Source organism: Rhea americana, unplaced genomic scaffold, assembly GCF_003343005.1.
Source record: "Rhea americana isolate MKP2758 unplaced genomic scaffold, rheAme1 scaffold_43, whole genome shotgun sequence".
NCBI lineage: Eukaryota > Metazoa > Chordata > Aves > Rheiformes > Rheidae > Rhea > Rhea americana.
Window position 1 is genome coordinate 185,510 of NW_028186568.1, and position 14,997 is coordinate 200,506.

General features: G+C 39.3%; 1 protein-coding gene across 1 annotated transcript in view; it reads right to left on the reverse strand.

The window, feature by feature from the left end:
- The window catches only part of RPS6KA2 (ribosomal protein S6 kinase A2), a 184,436-nt gene that overhangs the window by 45,669 nt on the left and 123,770 nt on the right, over window positions 1-14,997 (reverse strand). The window contains exons 9-11 of the mRNA XM_085315438.1: window positions 11,555-11,625; window positions 10,611-10,699; window positions 2,423-2,487 (exon numbers count right to left, since the gene is read on the reverse strand). Coding sequence (XP_085171564.1) covers window positions 2,423-2,487; window positions 10,611-10,699; window positions 11,555-11,625 — 225 coding nt within the window. The remainder of the gene's footprint in view (window positions 1-2,422; window positions 2,488-10,610; window positions 10,700-11,554; window positions 11,626-14,997) is intronic.

Here is a 14,997-nt window from a genome sequence, read left to right on the forward strand (position 1 = left end):
AAATATAATATAAAGATGATAATTGATGTGTGTAATAATGACATATTTGTCTCCAACAGAGTGCAATAAGCACTAATTACATTGGATTAAAATGGGTCTTTACTCTATTTGCTCTATTCTACAGCAAAGTTACAGGGCTACATGAGATATCAAAGGGCCATTAAATCYACCTCTCTCTCTCTGGCTCCAAGACGTGTTCAAATATACACAGCCCTTCTTGGTAGACATTTCTATAACCTAAGTAAAAACTTGTTTAAATGATGGGGGACTATACAGTCTTCCTAGGACAGGCATAAAGTTACTCCTTAAAGAAATAAGCTTGAGGCAACCACCAAGCATCCTGAGGCAAGGTAGTCACAAGGGGTATCATAAACCAGAATGGACCTTGCTGAACACTTTTCCAAGATGCAAAGCCTTATTTCTCTGTGATGAGTTACTGAGCTGCTCCACTAGCAAATGCAGAAGGAGAAACCCTGTCACTCTGTCAACATCCCCAATTATGTTTGGATATAGGCACCTAACCTGCATTTATTTTGATTGCAAAGCTGAGGACCACAGAGATGTCAGAGGGACACAACAATAAGAAAAGCACTCCTTCTTCTGGAGTCTCTACTTTTTTTCAAATGTCCATAGGGCTGATGCTACCTCTCACTTAATGTTTTCATAAATGGAAAATTCTTATACAGAATCTTACAATTAGTAAGAAGCAAATGWGGAAAGAGAATCTAGACTCCAGAAGGTCTGTAATGGTACTAGGAATCAGTTGGGCTGTAAAGGAAAATCTCAGACTCAACTTTTATTTATCATCCTGTAACACACTTATGAGTCATGGTGACTCTTCCAACATTAAATCCTAAGTAGATTCATGATTTTTTCCAAAATAAATGATTCTGTGGGCCTTTTAAAAGCCCCTTAATTGCCAAAAAACATGGTTTCACAGAGGAATTAGCTTAACTGCAAAGTCCTAGGCAACGGTTTGAGAATGGCCCTGTCGCAAATATTCATAATGTTTTACCAGAATCTGCATTTGTATATTAACATTCACCAGTGAATTCAGATCAAATATTAAAAAGACATAATACCATAACATAGGTCGTACAAAACTAGACCAGAAAATTCTAAAGGATCTGACAAACATAAGCTCTGATGTGCTGGCAGATGCCCAGATCAAGAACAAAAAGTATTTGCCTCCAGGTTTGTCTAAAAATATGTTGATTTGAACAAATCTGATACTGAAAATGTGAGGAGGTTTAACCTGTTGCAAGTCTGAATCAAACAGTTAGCTAATCTCTACAGCTAGCTTTATGAGCTGTAACTGATAGCAATTAAATAAATCCTTGTTTACCATTTTACAAATSATGTCAGATGTCTTATTTGAAGCATTTTACATTTGATGAAATGTTTGCTCTTCCAATTTTGAGTGCTGATGTTAAATTAATGAGTCACCACTCATAAGAGAAATTGCTATTTCCTATTCTATCTGTCTGGCTTGTGCACTCAGTGATACAAAATCACTGTTCTGAAAATTCATCTGTGTTATGCTTTTCCGTAATGGAAAGGCCAGATCTTGGCCTACGGTCACTTAGGGTCAAAAGTGATAAGAGACAGTCAATAAAGCTACCTTACTGGAGGATTTATGGTTCCTATGACATAAAGTAGCACAACTTGCCATACAGCCTGCTACATCAGTTCTGCAAATAGCCACCCAGGTCCAGGAGCACCACACTGTGCTTAGAAAAAGGGGGCACCTAGAGGTCTTGAAGCATCTTGGAGCTACTGCCAGCAGCTGTGTATAAGAGAGGACCTGGGACTACAGCAAAGGATTCCTGGAGGTCTCTGACATGAAAAGCACAGATCTAGCCTTTAGCTTAGCTTGCCAGACCTGCGAGAAAGGACGAAGTATTTCAATATGGAATATAAAGGAAGAAAGATGGAGGGACACAGAGTATCAGACTGCTTCCCTCCTGAGTATCTCTTTTAAGTCCAGTCCTTCAGCTTGGCTTTCCTCTGAAATTGAAATATTAAAGGARTTCTTTTGTTTAAAGCTATTAAAGCCTATTTTCACTCCAAACCAGCTCCCACAATCAATACATTACGTTTATTAGAGTTGAATGCAGAAATTATTTTATGAAACATTGCAAATAGCCTTAGATAGTACAGTGATAAACTAGACCATTAGACATAACAGAGTCAAGGAGTTGGAAAAAGCTGACAATGCTGAAAGAATTTTCTATTTCTTTCATTTACGGGTATGTGGATAAACACCTTTATGTATGCAAGAGACAGGCACCCATTAAAAGGCTCTAGCTCCCGAGTCCTCTCTATTAGAGTTCAYGTAATCTTTTTTTAAGCATGGTAGTTAGTCTTCAAAAATTTAGCAAAGATAATTTAAAATAAAAAATAATAATGCAGTTCCACTTACATTCCAGTCTATGGTAATAAAGAAAGGGTGACGCTTAATTTCCTCAACTCCATCAAATCCAGCACCTGACAAGAGAATGAAAGAACCCAAATAAAGGCATGCTTAGAAAACAGTGCTTCATGACATCCCTTCTCCAAACTTCTTCTCTCATCCCTTATTTTTTTCTGACAAAGCCAAAGTCACCATCTAAATATTTCTTCTAGTCAAAAAACCTTGAACAGTACAATTGCCATTACTGTACGTTATGAAATCCAGAAAATTGCACTTAATTAATGAAAATGTAATGACTGAGGGTTTTTCTTGTTTTGTTTTGTTTTGTTGGTTTTTTTAAACGAGGCTTGTGCCAAGTTTGACTAGCTGCTCTCTTCAGCTGGAGTCATAGGATCCAGCTGCGGCACAGCACATGTGCCAGYGAGGCTAGGAGCAACCAAAAGACTTCTTGATCCTCCAGCAGTTTACTACTGCTTCCTGCCACTAACCACTGATCTTCTATCTGTAGCTGAATTTGAAATCTTTCTAATCCCCTATTTTCCATGAGCAGGAAAAACTGCACTACAAATAAGTTTAGACTCAAAATATAAAAAAGCTCCAAATGATTTAAGGTAACTTGAGGTTTTGAGTTCCCTCTTTTCAAATRCTATCTTCAAATTTTTAGTAGTATCAAAACCATCACTGTCAGTGGTACCTTTCCTTCACTGATACTGTAACATAAATTTCTCTTACATTATTCTACAGGAGATTTAGTGAAACTCCTTTTAGATCTAGTAATGAATCTAATTCTTTCATTACTTTTACCTTATGTCTTCATTTAAGATTGCTTTTTTCTTCCTTTCAGCTAGTTGAATTTATTTGCTTCAGTGCTATCACAGAAATCAACAGGTGTTCAGTAATAATTAAACAACTGTCAGAGATGACTTAGTGTACCTTTTTTCTGGTTGAGTTGTGTTTATTAATAGCACCTTTCATTTTTCAGTAGGAGAAATAACACCTGGAGGCAAAGGATTCGCATTGCAATTTTGGCGCCAGTTCCTGACAGGTGCTCAGCACCTTCATTACAAGGATGCTGAGCGTCCTTGATTCCCAAAGGACTCAAGGTTAACAAGCACCTTGCAAAAGGCACTCAGCACCTCACAGGAYTTAACTTTTTATATGCAATATTTGTACTTCCTGAAGATCAACACGCAGGCAGTTTTTAAAATTGTCAAATCTGGCTTTTGTAAAAGGTGACATCTGCTTTCCCTGTGTGCAAGACATTACCGATGTTTGTCAAAATGCACTGACCAGGAACGGCTTCCTACACCCTGCTTAACATTTACTGATGAATGGATACGAAAAACAAACACTTTGTGAACATAACATGCAAGGTTGTCTATCAGGCCTACCAGATAATAACCGAGAAGGAATGGTCTTCTGATTACTTCCCTGTCCTGGTAATCTTCTAGTATATCCAAATGTAAGTGATGCACATGAGCATAAACACTCCTAGCCTGCCCTACCAAATTATGGGCTTTGAGCTGACCACCTTCCCTCAGGAGTGAGGTCTGTGGATTACGATAGACAGTTCTATGAAAACGTAACAGRAAATCAAATCTCAGGGTCGAGCAGACAAAATAGAGATCTTCACTATGTCACTTTAAAAGTCTATGGCACATATCCAGCTYGAGTAGTGAATGCAGTTGATTTCCTTACCTAGAAAAGGGTATATTAAAGTTGGAGAAATCACAAAAAGGCAACAAGGAATGGTATGGAATGACTTCCACATGAAGAATGATTGAGTAGGCTGGGACTTCTCAATCTGAAAATAGATGACTGATGGGGTATATGATTACAAAACTGTGATTGTTCAGAATGGGTGGATAGGGATTAACTGTTCCACATCTTCTCCTCTAGTAGAACATTGCTCCTTAAATGACTGTAGTAGGAATCAGCTTTAGCACCATCTAGAGATGTTTCTCCATGTAACAGATAGCTGTGTAACATGTAGAAYTCCTTGCAAAAAGATGACACGGATGCAAAACATTTACATGATTTCAGGGGGAAACTGGACAAGTATGTGGAAAAGAAATCTGTTGAAGATTACCTGAAAAACAAACCACAAAATGTTCAGGAAACCCCCTGAGAGCAAAGCAACTGCAGACTTGAAGAGAATTTGGTGAAGTATCATCACATATGCTTGCTMCCTTGGCAGCTGCTCATGGTCACAGGGTACTGAACTAGGTAGACCTGTGGCCTAAACTTGTACTTATGATCATGGAATTTGATGCCAGGGATGAAAAAAATACTAAGATTTGGATAGTAATAAGCCTTGTTCTGTCTTCTTTAGCATGACTTTTCCAAATGCAGTCTCAAATCCTTACTAACTGCTCATGGCAGGCTCATTCTGATTTTAGCAATGACAGTAGAGACATCAAGGAAAATTATATTAAATAACTCTTTAGAGAAGAAGTATCTGTGATGGATATGTCTTGTATTCATCAGTGACAACCAGAAACTGGTAGTAGTTGTTCTTTACTACATAAGGATGAAACTATACCACCAAACTGATTTCAAAAGGTCAGAGATAAAGGCTTCAGGCACTGTAAATTACTAGTAGCATTCCCTAGGCCGAGCACAACAGTTGATGGCTTTTTTTTCAACCTACTGGCGCAKCCCACAGCTTCCTCTCTGCTTGTGCACTCTGGATTCAGGCAGCGGCGTCTGGCCTCAACCCCGCCTGAAGCGGAGGAGCCACATGGCCCCAGTGGGCATTTGASGATAGCTCTGCAATGTGCCAGAGGGGCGACCCTGACCCAGCTGCTGATGTCAGAGGGAGAAGTTAGAGACTAATGTTAATGGCCAGGTTTCTCCAGATTAGCTCAGCACATTTCAGCCATTCATCTACCATCTATAAATCTGCAGTGGTACTGGGAAGAGATGTGCTCTCCTGGAGAAAACAAGCTCCAAAGAGGTCATAACCGGCATGTCTTATTTCACAAGGACTAACAGATCTTGGAATAAAGATGAGAATTCAGTAGACTGCAAAAGCGTAGCATATGCTAGCACACCACAAAACAATCTTTCCATCTTCCTCTAGGTTTCTAGCTTTTAAAAAATATACTTTTGCTTCAATTTTGTAACCAAGCCTATCTTTAAAGAAGAATCCRTACAATCAGAACCTACTGGCTGCAAGTATTTCTACACAGCATATAGTCCCACCAGAGTCCAAGAGAAACAGATGATAAATATTGCTTTGAGGTGAAATTGCTGGATTAAACACGTTATAGGGTGCAAGGATTTATATAAAAGCAGCCTCATGTTAATAAGTGAGAACTTAGTTACAAATAAAACATTCTACTGTTSCTGTTTGCAGCACYTTTATTACAGGCATAAAACAATCTTCAGTAATCATTTTTGATTACTGAATCATTATGGACAATGTGAAYCCTGAAATGGACTAGAGAGAAAAAGGGAGCCAGGCCAATTTTAAAAAACTGATTATCTGGGAACTCAAAATGAGTAGCAAAAGTTTCCAGATTTTTAGTTTAAGAGAATAAAAGAATAAAATTACAGTGGCTCTGCAGCCTCAGAATCTTTTTATTGGGCARACATTTTAAAATTAATTCCCAAGGTTTACAAGAAAGATGCACAGCCAYTCTGACAGGAGAAATTGTTTTTTTCAAACTCATCATCATTTCATAAAACAGAAAAATAAAATTTTCTATATATTAAAGTAGAACACATCTTCCCAGAGAGTAAACAATTATGGAAAGAATATCTACTTGCACTTTTACTCAGAGTCTACTGGAACATCCTTTTACTTTCTAGTTTCTTGTCCAAAATTCTCAGTTATGTGGTCTCTCTACCCTTACGCTGCTCAGCAGRGTATGGAGTTCCTGAAACCTTTACAGTCATTTACCTACCTGAATAGATGCAGGTCTTTGTGTAGATGAGAATTAGACCCTTTTGTTGCCTAAGTTACTGGTAATGTGATAAATCAACTCTCTTCATTGTGCGATTTCCTTTCCAAAATGTTTACTCCTTGTTTGCTTGGGTATCCCAATTAATCTATTTTAAGAATTTAAAATTATACCTGTCCATAATCTGTAACTTGTTGTATTTAATCAGAAGAATACTATCATACTACAGTCTACATAGCACCGCAGACTGTACAGCGAAGTATATAGCTCATACTATGCTTGATTCAGAAAAGGTCAGACAGCATTCATCACAAGGGATACCAAAGAAAGGAAGACCTTCCATTTATAAAATATTTGTAATAAAGCACTAATAATTTAATGGGCACCAGACATAAAAGTAGAAACAGATGAACTGGATTACTAAATTCCTTCTCTGCTTCTTCTGAGTATCTTGCTCCAGTATCTATCCAGTATCTCCTGAGTATCTAGCATTTTCTTCCATTCATAAACCAAAGCTTCAAAACAATGTTTTGAAACAAACATTTAAAATASATATTCAACCTTTAGCTATATCTATTAAAACATCATGATCAAATGGCAAAACCAAAATGGTAGTCAGAATAAAGTGATTTTTTAGGACCAGTATCTTTCAACTTTCCAGAGTTAGAAACACTCTAGGAATAACTACAAACACTTTCCAGACCTTCAGATTTCTGAAACAATRACTGAAAACAAGTGTTTGATCCATAATATTGTTGCTACTTTATTTTAGCACACTTSATTAATTTTCCAAAGATTTTTCAAAACAGGATGCCTAAGCCTTCTTCTCTTTTGACTTCAGACTATCATTCCTTTCCGAGAAAAAAGCTAAAATCTACAAAGCTAAAGTGGTCCTTTTACATACTGACTTCTGTCCCGTATTTAGACCAACCAGTTAAGTATTTGTTTTCTTCATTACCAACAATTCTGTTTTCATTACCCTTCAAGCTGATTCTCCGTCTGTTAAGACACAACTTTCACAAGCTCTCTACGCCTGTCCCTGAGATGCTAAGATCTACTTTTCTGTTGTGCTTTTAGGTTCTTCTCTTGGATGTTCGTGTTATAATTAATCTCTCCCTTTCTGCTAATCTTTGCAGTATTTCAACAAACCTCAGGTTTAAAACCTCSGGCCTCAGCGTTCCCCAGTACTAAAAAGGAGCCAATACGGCAGCCTGAATCGCCACGACTGCTTTCTAAAATCAAGCAACCCAATCCCTGTTCTAGTAGTTAACTTCTTTTAATGATCAGTATCCAGAGTCTCTCACTGACCCCCCTGGAGCCTCCATCCCTGAACCCCCTGGAGCCGAGTAACAGCTCGTGGGGAGCCACAGACCGAGCAGAGCAAGAGCAAGAGCAAGAGCAAGGGAGGAAACAGCAGAAGGGAATGGAGAGGGGAAGCGTGGCAACGTTTGTATTTGCTGCAGCGTCTTATTCTCCTGAATAAGTTGACTAAACCCAGAAGTCCCGAGACTCTAATTTTCCCTAATGTCCAGCAAATTGCCTGACAATTGAATGCGACGGAGAAAATGTGGTTTTGCCTCCGTGGAGCGYCAGGCTTTAAGTGCCGCCGAAGCACCTCCCTTCCGCCACGCGGCCTGCCGGGCCCGTGCAACACGCTCCTCTCCGGGGCCGCGCGGGCATTTGGGGGCTGCAGCGTGCCCTGCGGTGGCCCCGCGGGCAGAGGTGCCGTGGCTCCCGCCGAGGGACCGCATCCCCCTGCCCCTCGGCCCCCGCGGGCGGGCGCAGCCCCYGGGCGAAGCGAGGGCTTTGGGCTCCGACCGGTCGCGGCGAGGGGTGGCCTGCTCCACGCCGGCTTCTTCCGTGGGAGCCTGGCTGGCCCGGAAAACCGCTGAGCCGCCGCGTCGTACCTCTGCACGAGGCAGTGGCTCCTGCTGCGTTGCTGCCGTCTCATAAAACATCTGCTCACCCGAAGTATCACAGCCTGCTGCTGCTCAGCATAAAAACAGTGCTGGGAGAGCGCCCGGCCCACACGCTGCCTCACCTGAAGCAGTGGCCAGAGCTATCAGAACATCAAAGGGTCGAAAAGAAGCTCGAGGACACCGAGCAGAGCATCCATCTTCCACACGGGTGTATGCACGCACACGTGGACACACCAGAAACGGCAGGATCCACTGCTCAGCCAGATGGTGATAGAAACATGTTGTCAGGCATTTTGCTATCTGCTGTCTGCCAGACCACTAATACTGTAACTGCTGTGCAGAGGATCAAAAGCGGCATGTAGCAGACCTTCAGCGGTACCACCTCCAGCATTTGAGAAACACTATGTGGATACCATGAGAGGAAGGGGAGAAACCTCTCTCGCACTTCCTGCTCTTTCCACATTTTTGGACAAGTTATTCTCTAATTTAGCATTTTGCTTCTAACCTTACCTCCCCAATCTGAAATAATGTTACAAGCATAAACAGTTGCAAGAGACAACAGCAAATTGCTTTGCACAAGTTCCAAAACTGAACAGATCTACGCTGTTCCCTAAAAGAAAAGTAATTTATGAGCTGCCAAAATTTCCATGTATGACAAGGTCAGTCAAATATGCATTTAAGTAGGACCACTCAGTTCACTTCTTATGATCTGGTTTATAGAATTCAAGGATTCTATTCCTTCTCCTAAGGTCATGTTTTTACAGCTCCTTTTAGCTTCTAAAAAAATGTATGTTCATCTACGAGCACTGACACAGCAAAGCAGGTCCAGCAATCATATAAGATGGTGAYAGCAAAGAATTATCTTAACAATTGATTGTGTGACAGGTGCATAATAAATCACTTGATCTTTCAGAAATAGACGATTATTCCAGTAGGAAATCATTTTTATTCTGGACTAGTAAGTTCACACAAGGAAATAAACTTCTCCAACACTACCAGGCAAACATGGCTCTCCTCTTGTGAGGCAACCAAATTCTGAATCTTTAGAAATTCTTCTTTCTGTTTTTCAGATTTGTCCAATACAACCCATACATCTTATTATTAGCTTCATAAAATATCCCACTAGACCTAGATCAAAATTAGAGTGGCTACGTGTTTTGTCACCACAGTCACAGGTTTTGGGCTGCTAGAGCTAGCAAATGTAAATGTAGGTAGCAACGCGTACTGCAGTCGYGGTCTCAGGGATGGAGTGCATTAGCATGTGGCATTAGCATGTGCATTAGCATTAGCATCTGGATGTGGCAACAGATGAACAGAGCATTTAAAAATTCGAAGGATATTTAAAAATAAGACATGAATGAGTAGAGGATGGCAGTAATGAACGGGTATAGATAGCTTATACATTTGAAGATAAAGACAAACAGAAAAAATCCAACACAGGCACAAACGAAAAGGGAACTGACAGTAGTATAAAATGTGTATTTTGGAGTTATTCCCTTYTGCCACCTTGGTTTGTCCTTTTCCTTTAGAAACCAATTGTTTCCTTCTTCACCCAAAACACAGCAGAATATGAGAGAGCTGAGGGGAAAAAAAACTTCAATCTTTTTTTCACAGAACTAGATAAGATTTTTATATGAAAACCAATACAGTGGTACTATCTTGATATCATTCGCTTGATACGACTTTTATTTTTCCATGTAAAAACTGAAGACCAAATTATCAATGAAAATTACRTACCAGGCATAGTTCCTCACTTTGCCAACTGCAATGATTTTTTAATACAACTCCTGAACAAAGGTAGAGATAGCATATACAATACAATATCTACAATCCAATGCATCCTTTCAGGTTATTACATTTAAATAGAATCTTTAATGAAGGGTGAAAACACCCTTCATAAGAGAGCAGATAATGCATTCAGGGTAACAAAGAAGAATACCTATTAAAATGTTCCCAGTAAACCAAATGAGACAGCAAAGGAAATTTCGTACTAGGAAATAGAGAGTACACAATGAAATCTACTCCCTTTCTCTGCCCACCTCAGATTTAGAGCTAAGTTACATAAAATTAAAAAGGTATCTGTCTTCTCTGTTCTCTGTATTACCATATGCAGGAGTTGTYTTACACTCTTTGTAAACGGTGGTTTACTCTCTTCATTGAAAGAATTAAATATAAGCTAATATCATGCTTTGGATTCCAGTGGTTTGCGTGTGCTCCTTGCTATTTTCTCTACTAATGCTCCAGATTTACTGCCAGGGATGCAAAATGCATTTAWAATGATAAGGCTAACTATCAGGGAAGATAAACCGGGAGAAATGATCACCACCTTACAAGCACAAATAACAAATGCACAGATCAAATGCACACTTGTACCTAATCTGTTGGACGGATTCCTTTTGAAGAGGGCTCGCAGCAGGCTCTGGGCTTCTATGCTCAAGAACTGTGGCATTCCCAGCTTGGCTCTGAAAGAACACAACACTTGAAAAGAAAATAGATTTTTCAAAATTTTTCTCCGTCACACTGTGGTTTAGAAAGTCGAATTGTAATTGAGACAGGCAGATGCACACATTTGGTCACCAAAGGCATGGTATTACAAACTGGGGGCCTAAACTTGTTCTGTTAAAGAAAGTTCTACTGCCAGTTTCACTGGAGGTAGAAGTAAATCCAGTGCATCTYATGAAACCCTCTGAATAGGTTGCAAAAGATTTATTCAAAGAGATCATTTTCCTATGTAAACTTTTTTCAGCTTTTTAGTTTGCTGGAATAAGTTTGGGAATCAAGAAAAATTTAAACACACAAACAAAACTTCAAGAAAATAGTGAAAATAAACGATGTATCAATTAAAAAGAATGAAACTCTTCCCTTGCTGATTATCTATTACGGAGAAGAAAACGTGATAGTAAGCAAGGATTAGTCTCAAATCCTGAAACCCTTATGTATGCACTGAATATTAAATGAAAGGGAAATGTGAAAAAGGAAGGGTTTTGAAACTCTGGAAACAACAAAACATACACCGTCCTGCACAAATATGACTGTTCCCATTTGTGTGTATATAATGCAAGTCTTTCATTAAGGCAGGAAGATACATTTCTTCGGCAAGCCTCTCTTAGTATTTCACTTCCTGCTATTTATTCTGAAGGCCAGTTTAGATCCACATGCAGAGGATTAGCTGTGCATGCCCTACCAAACTCATGCTTTGAAAAACTCATTATGTACATCATCATTTTCAACCCTTCACATAGCTAGGACCCATAGCCTGCCCCAAGGGTAGAGTTAACTATAACCATTAGAAAAACGAAAGAGATTTCACTACTCACTTGAGAATGAGGGCCATCGTCTCCTTTCTGTCTTTCCCCTGGAACGGTAACGATCCTGTCAGCATCTCAAACTGTCAAATAACAATAAAATGGTAAATCAATTAAGTGTTGAGGTAGTCTGCCCAGCTGACCAGACACTCCACACATCTTCTACATATTTCAAACACAGTCGAACACTCCAGGAATAGAAATTTCCCAGAAAGACGTGGCTTAGAAAAAAAGGATAGTGTAAATCTGTATTTTGCAGAACATCACGGACCAACATGACAGTTTAGTTTGAGAGTCTTGTTATAAACCGTTTATACTGATCCTCAGCAATAAGTTCTGAGACGTTTGGGGATAAGTATTATATAGAGTTGCCTTGTTGTTGCTCTTTCTCTGGAGCCTGGCCAACGCTGGAGACAGAGTATTTGGCCAGACAGACCCTTAGTTTGAACTGGTATGGCTGTCCTTCAGTTTTTGAGCTGTGGTGCAAGCAAAGTGAGTTTATTAGTTCGTCGTGCCATTCCCCATCTTTTCAGCCTGGGTCCGACTGCCTTTGCTCACCGTATATTTGCACCACAGAGAGGTGCCAATTGCTACACTTGGCAGGAGGAACATGYGTAACCCCACATTCCCAAGGCATTTGAGTGTGCTTTTTTCTCTCCTGTTTTGATTCCCCTGGCTGTACTCGCACTGAATTTTGCAAGTGTCAGGCTTAAGTGCACCCAAATGTCAAAGCAAAACTCGCAATCATTTGCCTAACTCACACCTGAAAACACCAATCACTTATGGCTTCTCAGAAACTGAGTAATGCCTTCAGGGAATCTGACAGGAACTTAATTTGTAATAAAAAAAATCCAGCTAAGGAAGCTTGCCTTGCGTGGATTCAATACCAGGCTCTAGCCACAGCATTTCACGCAGGTACCAGTGGACGCTGATTCCCTGAGTAAGGGATGCTGAAGGCCAGGTATCTGCAAACACAGCCAAGACCCCAGTTCAGTCCTGGCACGAAGCAGGGCAGTGTCCACTGAGGGCAAAGGGAATTGTTACTTGCTCACATTTGAGACAGACTTTGGATCCTTTCTACAACAATAGCTACCTCCTGGTTAATATTCATTGCTATAATACCTATTAAGGCAGGAGAGACTCTCTCCCCTTTAAGTAGTTTTGGTATCTTATCTCACAAGTGGTTTCACTGCTCTCAGGAATTATGTTTGTGCAAAAACGATCCTTTCATTAACAAAATCTGTGACAAACAGACACACAGATCAACTCTTTCCTCCTTCCAGTTTAAATATAGCCTCAGTGCTCTATAATTAAACACAGCATCATGTTCCACTCACATTTTTGTTCAATCTATACATCTTTAAAAGTGTTTTGGAAAGCTAGAGATACAATCATTACCACAAAATGGGGCAACTGAGACAAACAGAAGTGAAGGAAATGTGGCACCACTGAACAAGAACAGCAGCTGAACTTGTTTTCTGTCTTTTTTTTTCTCAAAGCTGCCTCAGCAGCATATCCTTTTATCAGTCCTGACAAAAGTGACAAGATTTAAATAACCTGATCCTAGTTGGTACTATTCACTTAAKAATAATAAAGGCATAGCGAACATCTGATATGTTTCAATTTAAAACAAATCAGTATTAGACACTAAATTTAATTTAAACATTTAAYGTATTCCTGTGACATTCAATTTTGGAATCTAAAGGACACAAAAGAGAAAACAAAAACAGATTTTGAGGAATGGCTGTGCTCTATCTGTTCTGGAGGATACCAGGGGCCACTAATGTAAAAGAAAATTTCACATTTTTTTTAAATCTTACATTGAAAGAAATTGGTATTTTTTCTGCCTTGAAGTTTAAGAAAATCAAAACTTAAAATCCCCGTGCTTCCCAGGAGCAATTTACTGTGTGCAATTACTTCAGTGGAACGGAGGTCAGCTTGAACTTCTATAACCATTTTGGCATACAGGGAACAGCTTTTTGTGATGATCATTTCTTCCTCCAGGAATTCACACACACAGCAGGCATATAATGGCACATTATAATGAAAGATGACAAGAAACACTCAAACAAGSTGGATTTCCAAGGAAAACACAGCATTTCTTAAAACAAAAACTTTGTGCRAACACCCTCTGTCTTGGTCCATTTCTCCAGGGCATCACAACATGTAATCTGCAAAGCTAAACTGCGTGTTTTTCTCAACGGTATGTTCTGATCTTTTACAAACATTTCATTAAATGTTAGCTAGTTTAGTCTTTTCTCTTTAGGATTCATTACTAAACCTGCAGTTGTTGAAGCTATTTAAACATTGCTGCTTGAAGTGAACTCCCTTTATCTTTACAGAAACAAAATTAAGCTAAATTCAAAACAGTTTAGCAGACATATTGTAACATAGCTCATTTCAAATCTGATGTTCCAAAGTACTGACCTCAGCATGAAGTTTTATAATGCAAACTAAAACAAAAATTATAAGCCAAATATAACCTTCTAAACCAAAATATGACTTAYTTGACAGTCTCCCTAGCAAAGTAACTCGGAAAGTCACACCAAGCAACCAACTTGCTAAGTTACAGGAGGCCTTGTCTCACTTTGAAAATCAGCAAGTGAAATTAATTTCAGAAGGAGCTGCATCAAACTTGTACTGAATACTACTCCTATATGGGATGAATTATCTTGATAAGGTCTTCTCTCTCCCTATGACTAGGTAAGAGGAATCTAGACAAACATTTTAAGCTATTCAAATAGCCAAAACTAGGTGTCATTAATGTCACTTTATAATAAAAGGAGAAAAATTTATCAGTTGCTGCTGTTCTCACTCACAGTACTGAAGCCCCCCCAGGTTTTCCTGCTCAGGCAGAGTGAGCTGCTAGAAATGTCACTGCTGGCAGCCACGAAAAACAGCTTTACCGAAAACTGAGAATCTGAATGCTTGTCTCACATTTGAACTTAGAAAGGCTCAGGCTCACTGAAGATTAAAAAAACATGAGCCCTTGTGAACTGAAAAGGGGTCCCACAGTTCCATCTTTAGCAATCATGCTGATCAGCAAAAAACATACAAACAAGTCAAAAAATCCTATAACCATGAAACTGCTATCCTAGTTCTGTGAAGAGGGTGGAGGACAAGATTAGAAGACTGATAACTAATTGACTATAACTAACTGAAAGAGTAATCTGAATTAATAAGTTCTCTGAAGCTACTAAAACACTTAGGGGAAAAAAAGAAAAAAATTTAAAAAATATGCCTATGACCGACAAATATAAACAGGATTTGGAAGGTGTAAACTCCTGTTTGGGCTAGGAAAGTCAAGAGAATAGTTGCCTTGTAGAACTACTCTTTTAGAAAGAAAATGATGGAGGTAGAGTTTGTAAAGCTGTCTAAATGACAAAGGTGCTTAAGTCCCATTTCAAAATAACTCTGGCCAGCAAGAGCCTAAGTCCCAATAAAACCATTCAAAT